This window comes from Stegodyphus dumicola, chromosome 5, assembly GCF_044657685.1.
Source record: "Stegodyphus dumicola isolate Sdum_Otavi_A_Nest chromosome 5, ASM4465768v1".
Lineage (NCBI taxonomy): Eukaryota > Metazoa > Arthropoda > Arachnida > Araneae > Eresidae > Stegodyphus > Stegodyphus dumicola.
Genome location: NC_140772.1, coordinates 99,456,122 through 99,477,498, shown reverse-complemented (window position 1 = coordinate 99,477,498; position 21,377 = coordinate 99,456,122). Strand labels below are relative to the sequence as shown.

General features: G+C 31.7%; 1 protein-coding gene across 3 annotated transcripts in view; it reads right to left on the bottom strand.

Annotated features, from left to right (window-relative positions):
• LOC118188646 (lachesin-like) overlaps positions 1 to 17,696 on the bottom strand; it is a 104,427-nt gene extending 86,731 nt beyond the window's left edge. Inside the window, exon 1 of one of the 3 annotated variants that reach the window (XR_004758141.2) lies at positions 17,572 to 17,695. Coding sequence is in view for 2 of the 3 variants with exons in the window: in XM_035359137.2 (XP_035215028.1) it covers positions 17,572 to 17,635 (64 nt within the window). In the remaining variant the exon portion in view is untranslated. Of the gene's footprint in view, positions 1 to 17,571 lie in introns of all 3 variants that reach the window. The other 2 variants (XM_035359137.2, XM_035359135.2) reach the window with 2 other exon arrangements.
• Positions 17,697 to 21,377: the final 3,681 nt, after the last annotated feature.

Genomic DNA, 21,377 nt, shown 5'->3' with positions numbered 1-21,377 from the left:
GTAACTGTTAAAATTTAGTATTTTATTATATTTAATACATTAATGTTAGGAAAATTACAAATATTAAATTAAAAACCAAAATTATTCAAAACTCATCTACATACACACATACATATATAAATATATATACATTATGATTAGTCTATTTCTTATAGCTTCTTAGGGAGCCCTTAAATGCTTCTCGCTGACATTAAAGTTCCGTGGAAAACAGGTTCGGAGAGCTGTTTTACGTAGTTCAGAACCTAAATGCATCCAGAACGCACAAAATAATAAAAGGAACCTCTACCTAAAGTGTTATTTCAGTATGTTTTTATTGTGGATTTTTTACGAACGATGTGTCCTCTAAAAGAGGGCTTTGTACATATCGCTTCATGTTTTCCCCTCTAAACAAAACATTTAGAATATATTACTTAGTGAAAGAAAGATCTGCAAATAAAATTTAGGGCATGTTCGTCTAAATAAAACATTTTTAATCAGAAAACCATTGTTAAAAGGATAAGTGAAAGCAAAATCATGAATTATAGATAAATCGCCTTTAGTTTCATAAAAGCGCAAACACGTCGGAGATTATATTTCATAAAAATTGTGTAAAAATAATTCGAATTTAATATATATTAGCGAAATATTATTGTCAGTAAATTCATTTAAATCTTAGTGTCAAATTACGTGGAGTACAGAGGGGCGATCGTTAAATTTTCTGGAATCCTAAAAGGTTTCCGCATATCTCGAATCCTTCATATGAAAATAACTTTCATTTGCTTTCAAAAATTACCAATTAAAAAAATTTTTGAAAGTTCGTTCAACAAAATATAAATTTAACAATACAGGCTGAAATACCTTTATAATAAAAATTTTTGAATAAGAGCTTAAATTTTTTCCATTCTCCAGAGTCAAAACAAGTAGACGAAGGACAATTATTTCAAAAAGCATAAATAAACAGTAAACGCTGCTATTCTTAGTTTAGAAATATAGCTGTCAGGACCGTCGCTAAGTGATGTTGGTGATCCAGAACACTGAAATAATCGCTTTCTGTTTTTTATATGATCTTTTCTCTTAAATATGAATGAAACCATTCTTTGTAAAATTTTGAGTATACATATTAAATTGTTTAAATGAAAGATTCATAAGATAAATTAGTGGGAAGAGCACAAAAATTCAAATATTTGAATTTCGAATCTTTTTCCGAGATAATTTTTCTGAGATCTTTCGTAATACTTGAGAATTCAAATATCTCACTTTTACGATTTCCCTTCCCTTGCTTTTTGTCTTCAATGAATATAACCATGAATATAAACGTTTAATGATTTAATTCGAAACTGAGGATTAGAAGGATCTAATAACAAAAAAAAGCAAGAAGATTAAGTTTTCTAATTTCGAATTATTTTTAAGAATGGTATGTTTCGAAGATTCAAACTTCCTATGCCTATGTGCTTCCTTCTCTTGGTCCATCTATTCATTATCTTATTCTGTATAGAGGACATGAAAACGAAGAGAGAAAATTGTTTTTAAATTACACTACCAAAAATCTTTAAAACAAATAGAGTTGATTAATGAAATTCTTTCTAAATGACAATTTTCTATTTTCGATGTTGGGATTATGGATATCAGTTTATATTCTTTCACTAACCACTTTTACCTTTCGTACAATAACTCGATGAGAAGTAAGGAAATTTTCTTGTTTCTGTTTATCACTTCTTAGTTTTCATTTGTTCTAACTTATTTTGGTTGGTTAAATGGCGATTCTTAATTTTCATTTCGTACTCAACAAGTGGTTAATGTTAAGCTAACTCTTCAGAAAGAGTTAGTATTGTAAATTGAATTAGTAAGAAGTATTGTGCAACGCAGTCCTAAGTTTATGATTTTAATGAAATTTGTCTCTCTCTCTTTTTATGAAATTCAAAATAAAATTTCCTATGTGTTCTCTTCTTATGTATTCCTATGTGTTCTCTACACACAAGTAATCAGTTGTTAAAACCATGAAATACCGATATTTGCTTTTTTACTTTCTCTAAGCGAAATATTTCATTTATTCATTTTTTAATGGCAATTAAGGGCATTCTTCTTTAGGCAGTTGTCCATGGAGGATCTCTCGTTCTATAAAGGTAACTGTCAAATGTTGCATATTAAGTTATTAAGTGAGTTCGTCACCTTGCAATAATAACTACTGTATATACGGTTGTACGTTCATCTAGTGTCTGCCTTTTTCATCCAAGTTTTCAATACAAATTACCAGGTACAGATATTAATGGTCATTCACTTTTTTAATTCAATATCTTGCACTTATTCTCCCACGAAAGCTTATGTTAGCATTTGAAAAATAAAACATATGTAAAGAAAAGTAATTAAAGGCTTTATACAACAAAATCAAAATACTTACGTACATATCTATACGACTTCGAGATATTTTCTTCAAAATCGGCAAGAAATACATGCATTCAGAAGCAATTTTTAGTACTTACTTTTGTAATTACATAAAAAAAGCCGATTTTATTGTTTATTTCATCACAAAGTTAAATATACACGAAATGCATTTTTCGTGCGGCTAAGCAGAGAAATTTTTAAAAATAAATGTTCTTAAGCAGAGATTACATATTATTTTTTATTTAGCATTTCTTACCCAAAATCAAGATGTAAACATTACATGAAAACAGCTTTTCCGCGTAAAAGCAATAATTATATATCCTTGACAGAATAAGAAAATGTTAATAAGCAAGTAATATAACTTAAAGCAACAAGAGGTGGAGTTTAAAATTTCTTTGGAAAATATGATAATATATGCTCCTTTTTCTCAAAAGTAATTGGAAACAAAGTACTCTGATTTGAAAAAAAGAGTGGGAATACTATGTGTTTTAGGTTAATGATCTCAAGTGAGAAGCCTGCGGGCAGCCTGCGACCTCCGAAGCAATTTTACGCAGTCCGCGATTACATTTCTAGGAAAGTAATTAACATTAGTATGACAAGATTTTGAAGAAAGAGTTTAATATTTTGATGGTTTGGAGTCTAATTTTACATTATTTTCATTCCAAAAACGAACATGAGTAACCCTTCGAAAATTTAGAAATGGATCTCATTAATGTACACTGTGATATAAATGTTATTAAAAAACCTGACGATACAAATTTGATTAAATTTTATTAGCAGTTAAAAGATAAATATTCTCAGTTAGGAATTTTTGCAATAAGAATAATCGCTTTGTTTGAGAGCACATTTACATGTGAACTTTTTTTTTTCATAGATGAAAATTAATGTTGTTGTTTTGTTGTCTTGTCCATGAATTTCATGGAAGAATATTTGCAAGACCCTCAAGGAGGTTGGACTACTACTTCCACTCCAGTTTTGAAGGAGAGCACATTGGATGTCTCCTCTTCTCCCCTTCCATTAAACCACACGAGAGAACTTTCGGCTCTTCATATATTTAGAGTATCCCCATGCCGCAAAAACACTATACATTTCATACATCCATGCCTTTTCCAGGATTCGAACTCGGGCTGTTCGGTACCGCAGTAGGTTCCCTTAACCACTATACCACCTGGACGGAAGATGAAAATTAATAAATCTGCGAAAAAGAATCCAATTGCAGCTCAGTATTTACAATTTGGGATGAAGCTACTTTCTAGTAATTTTGCTGCAAGATTACAAAATTTATGAATTGAAACGCCGTGAGGTATTGTAACTAACAAGTGTGGTAAGAAACAAAGAAGTTTGTAGTTATTTAGATACAATCCCTAGCCTTTCCCTCTTTTTTGTATGCATCTTAGAAAACTGTAAAAGATAAAAGAAAAAGAATAGGTTTCATTATTTATTCTCAAATTTTGTTCCTTTTGAGAAGTTTTTTATACATTCTTTAGTTTAAGTAAGTAGCTTAATAGTTACTTCAATATAAATACAAATTATGACGAATAAAAAGTTCTTGCAGATACCAACTTTTAGATTTTAGGCAGAAAATAAGTATAAATTTGAATTTTTTTCTTTGCGTTATTTTTATGTGTATGGTTTGACAAATATGTAATGAAAATTTTTTTAATTTAGTTAACAATTTCTTTTGTTAACAGAAAAAAAAATCTCTTTTTTAGTCCAAAGGGATTTCAGTCCCGCAGGACTATTGCTTTCGTTTTGGCATTTTGCGTCGGACTCATAAACGTCGGTTCACTTTTCAAACTGTTGCCACAAAATGTTAGAGTCCTGCATTATATTTGAAGAAATTAAATAATGAAAAATCTGCATAAATGATTGTCTATTTCTCGCATTGTGATAAAACAATGGTACATAGAGCCATCGAATTTTGAATGACGAAATCCTACTGCGAATATGGGCATCTGAAATCCCAAATTTGGAATTTGTTTTATTATAGATTTTATATTTTGTAAAACTTTAACGAATTTTTGATTTACAAACTCAATGCTTTAAAAGCGAGAAATGGTAACGTTATATAGAAAAAAAATACTTTTATCTCCAGCTCGCGAGACTGTGTATATCGGAAATTCTAAAGATATGCTTAATTTAACATTATTTTGCGATATTGCTCTTGAACTGAATTTTATGTTTAAGTGCAAAGAACATGATATTTAATAAATGAAGGTAACACTCAAAACGTTAAAAAAACGCCCCTTTGGACGTAATTTAAAATCTGAAAAATTTCAGTTTTTTTTTTTAGTCCAAAGGGATTTGAATCCCGAAGGACTATTAGTTTCGTTTTGGCATTTTGCGTCGGACGGATAAATGTCGGTTCACTTTTTAAACTGTTGCCATAAATGTTAGAGTCCTGCATTATATTTGAAGAAATTAAATAATAAAAATCTGCGTAAATGTATGTATATTTCTCACATTGTCATAAAATAACGGTACATAGAGTCATCGAATTTTGAATAACGTAATCCTCCAACGAATATGAGCATGTGGAAGACCAAATTTGAAATTTGAAATTTGTTTTATGATCGATTTCCTATTTTTTAAAACTTTGACGAATTTTTGATTAACAAACTCAAGGATTTCAAAGCGAGCAATGGCAATGTTGTGCAGAAAAAACATTTTTATCTCCAGCGCGTGAGTCTCTGTATCGGAAATTCTAAAGATATGCTCGTTTTAAAACTATTTTGCGATATTGCTGTTGCACTGGATCTTATGGTTTAAGTGCGAGGAACTTGATATTTAATAAAGAAAGGTAACACACAAAATGTTAAAAAACGCCCCTTTGGACGTAATTTAAAATCTGAAACATTTCAGATTTTTTTTTTTTTCTTTCTTTTTTCTTTTACAGGCATTAGGCCAGAAAGGCTATTAGCTTCGAAACAGCATCTTGCATCGAATCACTAAAAGCGTTTCAAAGTGTTGCCACCAAATATTGTCGACCTGTATTATATTTAAAGAAATGAAATAATGAAGAATGTTTATCGCATTGTGAAAAAACAACGGTACCTAGAACCATCAAATTATAAATAACGTAGTCCTCCCCCGAAAATTGGGCACCTGGAAGCCCTAAATTTGAATTTCGAATTTGTTTTATTATCTATTTCATATTTTGTAAAATATTAACGAATTTTGATTAAAAATACTCAACGATTTCAAAATTAGAAGTGGCAACACTGTACGGAATCAAACATTTTTATCTCCAGTGCGCAACACTCTCTATCGGAAACTCCAAAGATATGATATGCTGTCTTAAAATATGTTAAGCCCGAAGGGGCGTTAGCCGCAATCCTCTCGAAAGGTGTGTGTGTGTGTGTAAAAGAAAAAAAAAAAAAGTTCCTTTGGGCGTAATATAAAATCTGAAACTTTCAGTCTCTCCTCTTTTTTTTTTTTTTTTTCTCTCATCAGCTATTTTCAGATCGTTTATTTGACTCGCGCGCAATTTGTGTTTCAAGCCGCTGTTTTAGGTCATGAAAAGTGTTTTAGTTCAAAGTACTATATGTATTACATTTCACAGAAACGAAACGAAATATTTGAATACAAATATAAAGAAACAAAAGAAATGTTTTTACTTTTCTACCTCTCGTATTAAATAGTTGTCATCGTTTAATTAAATTCTAGATTTTCACTTTCAAACGCAGTCATTCTTAAAAAAATAAAAAGTGTGGAATTATTTGCATACAAGAACCAAATTACCGAAACTTCCATGCAAGCTGGCAATAACCTCTCATCGAGCACTTGCTAACTTGAGGAACAGCATAAATATGAAATAAATACAAATTTTATTTTTCATCCCATGCACATGCATACGCTATGCAAACCATAAAGGTATTCATTAATATATATGAAAAGTACGAAGTCAAGGATCTAAAAGTACAAAAAATACTAGCTTAGCTGTAAGAGGTACATGCAGTATCTTAATTTTGTTGGTTTCGACAAAGAAAGACAAAATTCTTTAACTATGAGATTGTCGGTTGAGAGCAAGTCTTTTTTACCCTTGCATTTGCAAATTTTATATTTTAATCTTTGATAGAAAATAAACGATAAATAGAAGCAAAATCAGTATTTAAAAAACTCGAGGTCCAAGATTGACATTTTTAGATAAAGGAGTACGACATGGGAGAAAAACATGCAAGCAAAAAATAAAAAACAGAAACAAAAACTAAAACCAACTTTACACATACCGATGGCTATGTTTAGTGCCGCCTGGTGGGGAAAAAAAAAGGTCTTCAAGAGTTCTTTTTCTTTTTTCTCCTTTTGGCCCAGCAAGCTTTGATTTCTGTTTCTGTTCTCAAAAAAGATCTGGTGTTCCAAATGAATATGTGTCGCAAGTTAAACATTGCTGTGCACCTGTGCACGTCATTATGGAAGTAAATATGAAATCAAGAAGATCATATGACAATGAATTCTACCTGATAAAGAGGTGTACATTTATTCTCCTATTATGTGTACACACGCGAGTTTTATGACAAGAGTTTGAATTCATCTCAAAGCAGTATCAGTGGCATGGATAATTTCTTCGTAGATTTCCAAATTGTACCTGTTTTATTTCAACTGTTCGCTCAAAGTGGCGCTCTCAGTAATTTTTATGTCATTCTTATCTATGTGAGTCTAATTGTAAATATTTTAGATTATTAATTTATTTGGAAAAAAACGTGCGGGGAGGGGAGGCTGCCGAAACGATACGCACCTAAACACTTTTGTCAATAGCTGGTTCTACACGATTCTTATACAATTAATCCTACATCGAAAAGGCCTGAGAGAGATACTCTAATTTAAACAAACAAAATACAAATTATTTATGTGATGGATTGCAGAAATAAATTATTTACGGGTAAAGAAAATGCTATCCATTTACTTTATGATTTCTTAAAAAAAAAAAAAAAAAAAAAAAAAAAAAAAAAAAAAAAACTGTGTTTTTATTGTTTTTTCTAAAGAAGAAATTAAATCTTATTTCTGAGAGTATCCACGAAAGCTTTAGTTTGTGATCTTTTAAGTTACTTATTACAAAATGGTAAAAATTTAGAAAGACTCTTAGAATTCATTCTTTGGATGTAAAGGAAAGCAACAATTTCTAAAACTTAAAAGAAATACACTAAAACCGTAAATATAATTAAATACAAAATAGTTTGATAAACTGTGGATGGAATTTACATGTTAAATTTAAAATTATTTACGTAGTAATGTTTGAAATAAGAGTACATTCACTAAATATTTACGTATAGCTTTTATTTCATTCACTAATTTTAAAGCATACAAAATGTACTATTATCACATTTATTCGAAATTAAACCTACCTTTCTTTGCTTTATTTTTGTTCTTAAATTTAGTATGGTCTTACAAATGGTTATTCTGATAAATAAAATTATACAGGGAGAAGAAAGAGTTTAATTCTTCATACACTCACGTTTGTGAAAATTGCAACACCAAGAAGGAATCGTCATAATTGAATGCAATTTAATACACAGTTGAGTGGTAGTGGTACAAATAAATGATTAAATGTTCAAAGCAAACAAACAAGAACAAGAGATCAGAATCAGTATTTTGTGTGGCCACCACGCGCCGCAATAAGTGCTGCTACACGACGTGGCATGGAGTCAAACAAAGTTTGAATGTCTGACTGAGGAAGAGCATTCCATATCGTTTGTACGCGTACCCAAAGTTCGTCTGCAGACGCAACAGGACGAGGATCACGAGCAAGACGCCGACCAATGACATCCCACACATGTTCAATTGGCGACATATCCGGGGAACACGCAGGCCAAGGAAGAAGCTGTACCTGCTGCGCTGCAAAGAAGGGTTTAACAATCCGAGCAGTATGAGGGCGGGCATTGTCCTGTTGAAATACAGCGCCTGGCAAGCTTTGAAGGAAGGGAACAGCTTCGGGCTGTAGAACTTCACGGATATACCGGTTGCTGTTCAGATTGCCCACAATTCGTAGCAATTGAGATCGTCTATGATATGCTATGGCGCCCCAGACCATAACTCCGGGTGTTCGTCCACTGTGGCGTTCGATAATGCACTCCGGAAGGTGGCGTTCACCGGCATAGCGTCTGACACGAATGCGGCCATCATGGTACCACAAATTAAAGCGGGATTCGTCAGAAAACACGACATGCTGCCAATCAGCACGCCAGTCTCTATGCTGATTGGCCCATTGTAGCCGCAGGCGGCGATGGTCGTGCGTTAGGGGGATCCTGTATAAAGGAGTCCGTGCGCGCAGTCCACACTGCAGCAGACGTCTACGAATTGATGAAGCACACAATGAAACACCTGTAGCTATTGACCACAGTGCTGCCAATTGTCTAGAGGAAGCTGTACGGTCCGTCCGCGCCATGCGGACCAGGTGTCTATCATCGCGAGCTGACGTCACATTTCGGGGTCCACTCCCGGATTTCCGAGTTGTCCGACACTCGTCCGTCCACTGCTTCCAAATGCGCATCACTGTGCTGCTGTTACGCTGCACACGAGAGGCTACTGCACGATACGACAATCCAGCTTCACGAAGGCCGATGATTCTCCCTCGTTCAAACTCTGTAAGTTGTTCAAATCTCGCTCTCTTTCGTCGACGAGGCATAAGTACAGATTGAGTTAACGTTTACCACTAGCAGATAACCACCGATAACCATACACGCCTCGCTACAGCCGTCTATTTATTCGGATCCATCAGCCGTTCAGAGGGCGCTGCTCAGCATACGCATGCGCTACGGATTTGCAATTCTATTCATTTGCATATCATGCGCTACTTTGCATTTCCTGAAAATTTCAGCTCACTCGCGTAAGTCCTTCATGGTGTTGCAATTTTCACAAACGTGAGTGTATTATATAGAATAATTACACTATTTAAATGCTAAATAAAGCACGTGGATATTTACTGTATGCATAAAATGCATAATTATCTTAAGATTAATAATCGCACCTAGCTGAACTTATTTCAATTTAGATACGCACTCACTGGTCATTCGTATGTTTGAGAATAAATAGGTGACAGTAAACCACTAATAATTCCTTACTTAATGATATTGCTATGTAAAACAAAATTCTGAAGGAAGAGAAAAAAGTAAGATTGTATTTCTCAAAATTACTGTAAGATAAAATAAATATCTAACTATATTTTTATTTCTTAAAATTTAACCTAAAATTTAAGGAATGTCTTATATTCGAAGTGGTCTTGTTTTAGAGTAAATACGTAATGCCTGAAATTAAATGAATAGGTAATGTAAAATACTTTGAGGATGATCTGTAACTGCATCGTAATGGGCAAACGATGTAGAGACCCATCATGTTAAAAAAACTATCTTTTCTAGAAAATTTGAAATTTTAATTCGCTAAAGTTATATTAACAGCTTCGGCATTTTTGCATTTTACATTATAGAATACGATGATTTTGAACTTTTAATAATTCTGATTCATTTTATTAATTTACGAATTGAAATCATCAATATGATATGAATTTCACGACTTCCGTTTTTATGCAAAATTGTATGTAATTTTTAGGCTTTGCTTCTTTCGTATATTTTGTGAGATTTTCATATAAACTGTAATCTATATATATACATATATATATATTCTTCCTCGGTGTTACTAATAGACAGACATAAAACTGAAAATAATCAATAAACATGACATTTAGGGACATTTTAAGTAGATTTAAATGATAGGAATCAAAAATTTTTTTTAATCTATTTCATAGTTAGAGAATTTTATAATGATAATTTAAATTCTAGATTGGGTAGGTGATAGCTTTAAACATTCCAGGTTTCACAATGTTATGAGCTGTTAAAGATGTACTTCAGACATTAAAGACTTTGGTAAATTTTAAGATTATAAGCGAAGAGAAACTTGAGAAGAAAATGATCGCCATTGATTTGAACTTATTTATTATGTGAAAGTACTTTAAGACTATTTATCTTGGAAGGGAAAATTTTTCTAAACCCTTTTTCGAGATCCCCATCAATGGTCGTGTGCGTAAGATTGCTGAGCAATAACATTTGGTCCCGCAGCTAGCATTTCAACGAATTCTCTCTAAGGGACTTCTGTGTGCTGCTGTGACTTATCTCAGTTGTCTGACAGTAACATCAGCACAAGCCCACGAAATTCATTCTGGCAAGGAGTGCAAGATTGCGCCTGTCATTAACAAACGCCTAGAGCACCCTACAGGTGACAGTAAGACTTCGCTTATTTCCGCCCTTCCCCAATTTTGACGGAGAACATACTGTGTCTCCCACCCTTCTTTCCCTACCACGAAGTTCTCGAGAGGACTTTTGGCTCCCCGCATATTTAGAGTGCCCCTATGCTGCGCAGACACTACACAAACCGGCGGTTACAGCCGAAAACATCGCAGACGAAAATGTCGCGGAGAAAACAACGCAAGGCGAAAACGTCGTGCTACAAAACATCGTGGGAGAAAACATCGCAAAGAGAAAACATCGTGGTACAAAACATCGTCGTCGAAAATAAAGCGGTTCAAAAACATCGTCGTTGAAAATATCGTAGTAAAAAATAAAGTATCTACAAATCATCGCATGACGATAACATCGCAGACATGCTTTTTTCAGGCATGCTTTAATAAGTGTAAATGGATATTCCCATAATGATTTGTGAGCGCAAGATGGAAAGAAGGATAATTTTTACTTTCATATTTTTTATTAATTAATAAATTTTTGCTGAGGAAATAAAAAGGAAACTTAAGCATAAAAAATTAATGCAACTTATAGCACTTAATAGAATTTTAAACCGACATTGTTAACTAACAAAGGCCATTAATAAATCATTTTTATACAGTTTTTACTGGTAATATTTCATGAAAAGTATAATCTATAAGTTACATTTAATTTTTTATGCTTAAGTTTCCTTCTTACGTTTTCAGCAAAAATTTATTAGTTAATCAAATATGTGAAAGTAAAATTTATCCTTCTTTACACCTTGCGCTCACAAATCATTATGGGAATATCCATTTACAATTATTAAAACCTGAAAAAAGCATGTCTGCGATGTTATCGTCATGCGATGATTTGTAGATACTTTATTTTTTACCGCGATATTTTCGACGACGATGTTTTTAAACTGCGATGTTTTTGAACCGCTTTATTTTCGACGACGATGTTTTGTACCACGATGTTTTAGAACGGCGATGTTTTCTCTTTGCGATGTTTTCTCCCACGATGTTTTGTAGCACGACGTTTTCACCTTGCGTTGTTTTCTCCGCGACGTTTTCGTCCACGATGTTTTTGACGCGATGTTATCCGCGGACACCAAACAGGCATGCCTTCTCCGGGGTTCAAACCCGGGCCTTTCGGTAAGGCAATCAGCGTCGCTAACCATTATCCCGGTTGGGTGAGCGGGACTTGTATAGTTTTCCCAATGCATAACATGAATACGAGCCGTTGTTATTATTGAAGTTAATACTATGTACTAAGCATAGTAATATGTGGCTTTATTGAAGAAGTAATGCTTATTATTACTGTTGCTCAAATAGAGATAATAAGTGGGAGAGATATTGAAAGGACAATATTTAAGATTACTGCCCCCAGTGCAATTTATTTTAAGGTATACCAGTACGCCGGTATAACGAACATCAGTATTACGCGCTATTTTGCAATTTCGGGAAACCCGTACTTGCTAAGATAAAATACCGGTGTTTTCGGTATTAGCTTAAATAATAAAACTGCCGCAAGCAATAATACAAAATAATACAGAAATAGATTTATCGAAAACCATCAGACGTCATATCGACTTGTAGAAAATAAAGAACTTTGAGGCAGATATTTAGAGGAAGTAGACCGCTCATTATTAACAGTGATACAGAGAGAGCATTCTTGACTGCAGGTAATTTCTGCCTAAAAATCCGTTCCAGACTTAAAGACAGTTCAGTGGATGCATTATGTTTTTTTACGATCACTTTTCACAAAATATGCAGTCAATAAATTTGCTGTTTTTTACGCCTTGTACGAAGTAATGGAAGTATTGTAATCGCGAAAAATTTTGGGTATCATATTTCAACAAAATATCCATTTTGACCGCTCTCGAATCCATTTGAATGTTGTTGTGTACGTACGATCAAAATAAAGGACACGTTTTTTCAAAACGGATTGTAAAATGGATTTAAAATGAATTCAGAAGAAAATTTTTCGTGACGTCTGTACGTCCATACGTATTTATCTCACATAACTCAAAAACGAGTAGCCGTAGAATGTTGAAATTTTGTATACGAGACTGTTATAATATGTAATTGTGCATTTCTCTTTTCTGTTGCAATCGGCAGCACCAAACACACACACACACACACATATATATATTTTATATATATATATGTAATTAAAAACCTAGGTAGTAATATAGGTAAGCTAGGTAGCTAGGTATATAACAACTTTTTCTTGGTCTTAGCAAGACCCACTTAGTTTGTTATCATCTTAATTTTTGTTTTAATTACATGTTTTCATTACAGATTTCTAAAATCTATAATTTAAAAATTAAATTGTTAATCTTTAAGCTTGCAGGCCCAGCCCGTATGTTTTTGTATTTTTAAGACTAATAGCTCATCGCTACTTATTTTCGTTTTTATTTTGGTTTTAATTTTGATTTTAGTCTAGATTTAGGAAGTTTAGGTGTTGTTTAACATATTTTAACACCTTAATGTGTCATTCTGTGCGGACGCGTCGGGAAATTGGAACAGAGAATTGAGACTATTAAAATTTCCAAGACAGTTTGTCTAAATTTTAAAAATTTTTTAGCGAAAAAGTTTCAATTGTCTGTTTCGGCGAAACGCGTAATGGGGTTAGCTTGATTCGACGTTCAAGTAAATGAAATTTCCCTTGAAAAGCCAGTTTGGAAGTCGAACTGGGCTAATTTACCATTTTCCGCTTACTTTTTATCTTTTTTTTTTTTTCTTCTTTTCTTTTCTTTTTCTTTTTTTTTTAATGTTTTACATGTCTAATGGATTGATTTTCATATGTATTGATTTTTTTTTAAAACCTGTTGAACCTTTTGGAGCAGCAGCTCTTGGTAACTTTTAGGCGAGCTTACTACAATTTTTATATTTTACTTATTTTGCAGCATATTGCGCAAGATGTTTTCTAGACCAAAATTGGTTTTTTAAAAATTATAATTACTACTTTGCTTTATATATTATATATATATATACATATGTATACTTATATTTACACCCACTCTGTTACCCAGCTTGGTGAGCTCAGATTTTTATTCTTATATGTTGTTAAATTGTGCATTTTTAGCATTCAAAGTGATTGCATTATGTTGTTATTATAACATTAATATAACAGTTCTTATAACAGTTAAGGTTTTTATGCTTTTAGTTAATCTGCATGCAATAATTGCAGAATTATCAACAATTTCAAAATTTAAATGGCTAATCCTAACAAAGCCGCCATTTGTTTACATTTGAAACTTTTAGTAAAATAGTGAATTAAGTCAGTTGGTACACCAAATTAAGGGTCTTTTTGTCAAATATGACCGAAAATTGACTTTCAATTTTGTGCACCGAATTTTTTTTCTTACCCGCTTTCCGAATTGCTAATTTTTGCATAGAAACCCTAATTTGAGTTGTGAAAAACTGTTTTTTAACTGTTTTTAACTGTATTTAGTGTTTTGGCTTTTTCTGTATTTTATAGTTTTTAATGAAGTTTGAGTTTTTATGCATTTCTCACCGCGAAGTGAGAAGTGAACTGATTGAGTTAGAAATATATCTCTAATGAAATTCGAGGAAATAAATTTAAATGAAGTTCAGCAAAAAATGAGTGTAATTTAACAGGCCGTACAAGGAAGTTATGTGGTGTCCGCATCAGATTTTTTGTATTATATTTTTTGTTTTTAATGCTATAATTCATTATTTTACTGCTCTTGATAATATTTGATTATAACAATCATTCCTTTATTTTATATTTATTCATAATTTTTATTATAATTTTACAGTGTACGCATTTTTTGTATGAAACTAATAACTAGCAAAGATAAACTATGTTTTTGTACATTTTTTAAAAATTTCCTAATATCGTATTCCTGTAAAAGGTTTTAAAAATTTTTGAGATTTTTGTTCCGGTATCGCAATAATAACATTTAGTTTCATGTTTTTAAGTTTATTTTAAAATGTTAAACACGAATTAAGAAGGAGGCTTTCGAAATAAACCAAAACCATGTAAACCAATGGGAGCTCATGCATCTACCAGTATACTAGTACAGGTATATCACTGGGAGCTCATATACCTACGAGTATTTCTAATCTCTTTGATTGATTTATTATGATTTATTATTGATTTATTAAGAAGATTTGATTTATTATGAACGCACTTTCAGATACATTGATAATCGCATCTCTTTTAATAAATTTAATAAAATAGAAAATTCCTAAATGTATTCCGAAAGCCTCATTCTTAATAAAATTAATTCTTCAAAAAACGTTATCGAATTTTTAAAACTTCAAATAGTAATTAACTACACACAAATAAAACTCTACGACAAAACCAAGAAATTTAAATTTGCAACTAATAAATTGATTAATTGGACTTCAAGCATTTCCATAAAAGTAATTATTAACACAGTCATTAGTCAAATACATTGAATCAAAAATATTTGTAACGATACACTAGATATTCAAAACGAGATATTAATATTTATTCAAACTCTTAAACAATTTGGTACCAGATGAATATATTAATTACTGTCTTAAAAAAGCAGGCGTTAAATACTCAATTTAAATATATTAACTAGTAGGGTTATGATAATTTATTCCTAAATCTTCAAAAGGCGGAATAAGTTGGATGCCGGTTAGTTAAGCAAGTTAGTTAGTTTATGTAGCAAAACGATTCCAACCAAAGACATGCTTTCATCAACAAAAGATTGAATATTAAAAAAAATCGAAAGCAGTTAAATAAAGTCTGAAAGGTTTCAGATTTTAACAGCCGCCCTGTTTTTTACGTTCTCGCTGAGCTCGCAGTCTACCAGTCTGTACAGTGTTGCCATTGCTTGCTTTCAAATTGTCGAGTGTTTTAATGAAAAATACTAATGCCTCTTTGGGCTAAAAATAACAGAAAAATACTCTTTATAGAAATAGAAATTTGGAAATTAGAACGCTCTTTCCCACTACTATTTGCAGTAGAATGCCCTTCGAAATACAAAATTAGTAGTTTATAATCAGTAATATTCACACATTCGCTTATGTGCTTCATTGTGATAACAATTCACTACATTCTTTTGATTTCGCCAGCACCTATCGCAATGAGTAACCAGAAGAGAAACGTAAGCTATCCACATAATAACGAATCCTTGTCATTTTTTTTTTTTTTTTGCAATTTGCAGGAAGAATTTTAATTTTTATTTTACTTATTCATTTGTTTAATTTTTATTCTATCTTCATCTACTTAGAAGAAAAATGTAATTATTATAAACAATTAAATACTGTTGCATATCTGTCTTTGGCACTTTACCATTTGGAAATACTCAAGTCTATTCACTCATACTTTAAGTTTTTATTTAGAATGTACACTTATAAGCCTAACCTCTAGACTGACATAGATAATTATTTAAAATTTTTAATTCAAATATTTTTGAATTTCAATTGCTTTAATATCAAAAAGCGCCCGAAATGTCTGTTAAGAATAAATAATAATTGATAACAGATTAGTTTTCTGCTCAAACAAAGAAATTATTTTGAAAATTTTATTCAAATAGTAAGTAAAATAAATTCAATTATTTATAAAACTTGAAGAACATTAGAATTTTAATTAATCTTAAAGAATTTTAATTATTGTTCCCAATAGGAATATTGTCACATAAACATCTAATACTTCAGGAAAAGAACAAAATCTTTTTACTGTTCTTGAAAATGTCTCATGATAATTCGCATTATTTGGTTTGTTTAAGAATATACCATAGTCTAATATATGTCTAAGTACTTTTCATGAATACTGTGCATCACTCGAGAAAGTTAATTAGACCTACATATGAATGCACGCAGGCCAATGAAGAGTCAACGTATAGAAAGAAAATCCGAATTAATTTTTATTCTGTGTCAAAGATATTGACCTTTCAACAATACAAACTCATAATTAAGCACCGATAATCGAAAGAAGTTATTACGAAAGAAAAAAAAATTAAAAAATTATTACTATTAAACTGAAAAGTTAGATCTAATAAATATTCAATTCGTTATTAAAATTTGCTTAGTTTAGGCTAACAAATGCTTAGGTTATAAAATGCCGTTGATTTGGGAACTTACTTTTAATTACTTAGTCTGAGAAAACAAATTTGAAAAGCGGGATATTTAATTAACAAGTATCATGAAAAATAATGGAATATTTACATATGTTTGCAATTCAAAAACTCGTTAATTAGACTTCCTTTAAATAATTATTCTCCCAGATACATGATACTTTAGATTAAAAATATCTTTTATTAATCACTGTAATGGTAAAAATATTAACAAAAAATTATTAATTCGGTATATATTATAAATCATATGTAAATTTCAACAATTAAAAATATTATTGAAAATAAAATAGAGTTAAAAATATTACTGAAAATAAAATAGGTATAACTCAACAGCTTATAAAGCTGTTGAGTTATACCTATTTATTCTTTTTAAACCATTCACTAGTTTAAAAAGGCCTCTTTCAATTTGAAAGAAAAATTTAAAACCTTATACAGTGTCAAATGTCAGCCTTTCTAGAAACAGAAAATATTCCATGCTGCGAATATTATAAATGAAAGATTATGCCCCGTGAAAAGATAACACTTGCCAGGGCGCGTAAATGATCAGTGCGTTAATAGCTTAACGTAATGCAACGTAACAAACTTTCCACAGCGCGAAAAATGGAAAAGTTCAACTATACGCTTCTGTAAGTCAAACTTCTCTCCATTGGTTAAAAAAAGTTCCCTCCTTCAAATAAAGGACACTGAAGAATGACACTTTAAAAATTTGAGCCGTTATGCATTATAGAAAACAAAAATTTTAGAATGCCCCAATATTCATCTTTATGAATAATAGTATATTCTCTACTAATTAATTAATATGTATGGTATTATAAAAGCGTAAATATCAAAATTCACCATTTCTGATTTCATAAAAATACAATAATTTGGAGTTGCAATTACCGCTCCAATAACCACTTGTCGTCAGCTTTTGTTGTCAAGATCAAAACAAACACTGACCTGAGTGGGCGCAACGGAAGACAATGACGAAGACATACAAAAGCGTCGTCACTCTGCACTCCATCTCCGGAATCTAATGTCCCGCTCTCTGCGATAGCAGTTTTTTGGTAACTCGTGACGTCAGGGATGACGTAGAGCACTATGCATCATTTTCAGTCGCTTGATTTGATGAAAGATAGTAACACCTTAAAGTATCATACAGACAAGAGGGAATTCTTGCCTTGATCCTTAAAAAGAAGACATAGATTACTTTTCTTCTGCCATTTTTAGAAAACTTTTCCATTAACCGGCACTTTAACGCTTGCAAGATTCTCTGTTGCTTTTATTTTTACTCCCGATGCAGAACATGTTTAGTTGTCTTTTATCATGTTATTTGCTTTTTCTATATGTATCTATACTTCATGTAAAGATAAAAGAAATTTTCGTTGAATAATTTATGTCTTTTAATGAAAGCTATTTCAAGTTAATGCACAGTTACATTAATTTACTTGAGGAAAAATGCTGAGAACGATCCTTATTAAGTAATTTAATAGTTTTATAGTCCTACATCATTTTTTAAATACTTAACATTTTATATCTTTTCGAAGTATTAGGAATTAGGGACTGAAGGATTTTTGAAAAACAATTAACTGTGCTTTCGCCGTTAATCGAATCCAGGTCTTCAAACGGCTAAACTGATAGTTTGAATGCAAACGCCTTCGCCGGGAATCGAACCACTGACCTCTGGAATACCGGCCCAGCGTGCTACCGTTACACCACGAAGGCACACTAGAAAACTGGGAGAAATACCTTATATACTGACTGCCACAAAAACATTTCAGGGAAGTAATTTTAATTTTTTACTATATAATACAAGACAATGAGAATAGTAGTAAACTATACAAGGCCATGATTCTGCAGTGTTTAATTTTTGCAAACTTTTCTGTTTTCTGTATTAATATAACACGATACATTGAAGATATTAATAATATTGCTGAATATATAAGATGAAAATTATTGAATATATTGAGGATATTAATAATAATATTGCTGAATATTGAAAACATTAATAATATAATATATATTATCGCTTAAACAGCTGCATTTTGCTCGCCGTGTTATAAAATTTTGTTTTTCAGTTTTATTGTTTGCGCAGTTGTTAAACAAAAGATGCTTGTGTAAAATTTTTACATACATTCCTTTATTTAATAACTGCATTTCCCATATTCATTATAAACTGGAAAATTTCTGTATCCTAAAAGCACGTAGATTTCATCTTCCAGTCAACAACAAAAATCAGACAATAAAGTTCTGAATATGACATACTTTAGGTAATTTCTTGTAAATTTTAAATGAACAACAATTTATAAAAGCGATAGCTAGACTTTAAATTTCATCGAAATTTTGCCCACTAAGTTATAAATTCAGAGTTTTCCAGAAGTTTTTTTAATCGTGGTTCAGTTAGAAATTTTAAACAAAATGTTGAATAAAAGTAATGTTAAATAAGGCTAAACTTTTAAAAATAGTGCATAGATGCCAAAAAAAAATTGAAAGTAGAGCTAAAATATTGAGAAAATATGATAGAATGTAACTGCGTTAGGATAAATTTTGTAGCTCACTTTAAATAACTTATTATTATTAATTAATTAATTTCCATTTGTGTTGCCTATACTTCATATTTAACCTTTCATACATTTTAGCCTTATTTTTTAAATATTATGTTGCACTTTTAGTCCCTATCTATTAAAAGTTTTTGTTTTCAATGGATTTTCTCAAGCTTCTTTCATTTTCATAACTTTCTGTTTATTTTTAATTTATGTATGCATGATGAAGCTCATATTAGAAACTTTTATTTCAGCTCTTACATTGTTTTTTGCATACCTGCCGTAAATCTTAGTTTTCTTATGTTTTCTGTATTTGATTTTAAGTCAATGACACTGTCCTAATATGTTTATTCTTAACAAGTTAAATTTTACGTCCAGTGATAAGAATTACAATAATGGGGATAATGCACCTGCTAAAATCTGAAACTTATGCATAATGAGCAGCTGTAAATCATATCCAAAACCATAATTCCCACCCCCAATGTCGAGCATTAACCATTACAGGTGACTACTACTAGGGCCGGCAGCGATGGTCACTTTATTATGAAAGCACCTATTAGGTAGCCCACCGTTGCCTTCTATGAAGAGATAGGCAATATACATTCTTGCCTTTTCCGAATTCGAACCCGGGCCTCTCGGTACGGCAGTCAGAATCATTAACCACTTTCCAGGCTGGGTGGCACAAAACGCTACCTAAAACTTGACAATTGGCCTTCATTCTTGATTATTCAAGTTTATAGTACTAGTTACTTAAAACATGTTTTCAAGTGAGAGATTATCGTATAAAAATTTCAAATACCATTACATAAGCATTGACATGCACTTCTCTTTAGAACAGGCGTTTAGAAATTATGATTGTTAGCTTTCAACTGTGAATTTCACCACGAAGTATCGAAGGACTTCTGGATTATAAGCAATGAAATGGAATTAAAAGAAGAATTAATGACATTAATTTATTATAAAATTATATATACTGTTTTTAACATTGAAGTTTATTTTTGAAATGAAGTACTGAAGTTAATTTAAATGTAATTATTCTAATGTATTGAGACGCATAAAAACTAAACTTGTCCAGAAAGCGCCACATTGTCGACTATAGTAATTCTTTGCAATTTTCCTTTAATTTGAACTGGAACTTGTATTGTCCTTACTTCATCATAACAAGCTTTCCAGAGTTCATAAACTGAATACAGAAAGCGATGCAAATTCCTGAAGTTTATTATAACAAACCCTAACGCATGAAGGCCCATTGAAGTAACATCGGAAGGCTAAGCAAAGATATTTGGAAATGAAATGTAACGATCATCTGATGTGAAACCGTTAGTTTCGTTTACGGTTATTTTTTATGAATTTCACATATTGCTGAGCTCGTTAAAGAAACTGGCAAGTTAGTCTGTCTCATTCCTTGTCAAGACTGGAATGTATACATATAAGGTAGAACATGACTTCTTCTTTTTTTTTTTTTTTTTTTTTTTTTTTTTTTTTTTTTTAGTTATTCTATTGTTCATAATGAAATAAAGTGTATACGAGCCTTTTCTCTTAGAAAGTCTTCTACGAAGACATCCCTCCCCTTAGGCAAATCGCCCTCGATGTTTTGCTGTAATCACATAAATCAAACCTTTATTGTTTTAAAACACTCTCTTCACAGATAATGTAGGAGGTATAAAGTCCCAGGCGTATTATGCGTATAATAAATCAAACTCTCTTTGATCAGCTGCTATTGTGTGGTAAGCAATCAGTCAACCAATACACTTGCATACGGCCGCCTTCATAAAAACCTTTTATAATTCTTATTATCAGTGGCATATAGTTTCATTTGTTCAAAAGATGTATTGAAGGTTTCACTTGAAAGTCGTTTAGTGTGTAATTTGCTCTAAAGTGACTGAATTCTCGGGGAATGCTTTTCTGCCTTCAAATTGTTTACATATCTTTTTTGATGACATATCTTTTTCCAACGATAAAAGTGATCTAATGAATAAATAGCTCATCTGAGAGCTCCAGCTGGTAACAGAAGCATGTCAGTGATCTATTCAAATGCCAGTTCAATCATAGATACTTGTGTGTTAAAGGTACTTCAATTCCGAGTAATTTAAGTATATAAAAGGGCTTTCTAAAATTTGATGATGGTTGAAGAGCGGTAAGATAGCCTCGGATTCCAGTTATCGAGCAGCTCTATATTAAAGCTGCAATATAAAAGAGTAAACGTCTTCTTGGTACTGTTTT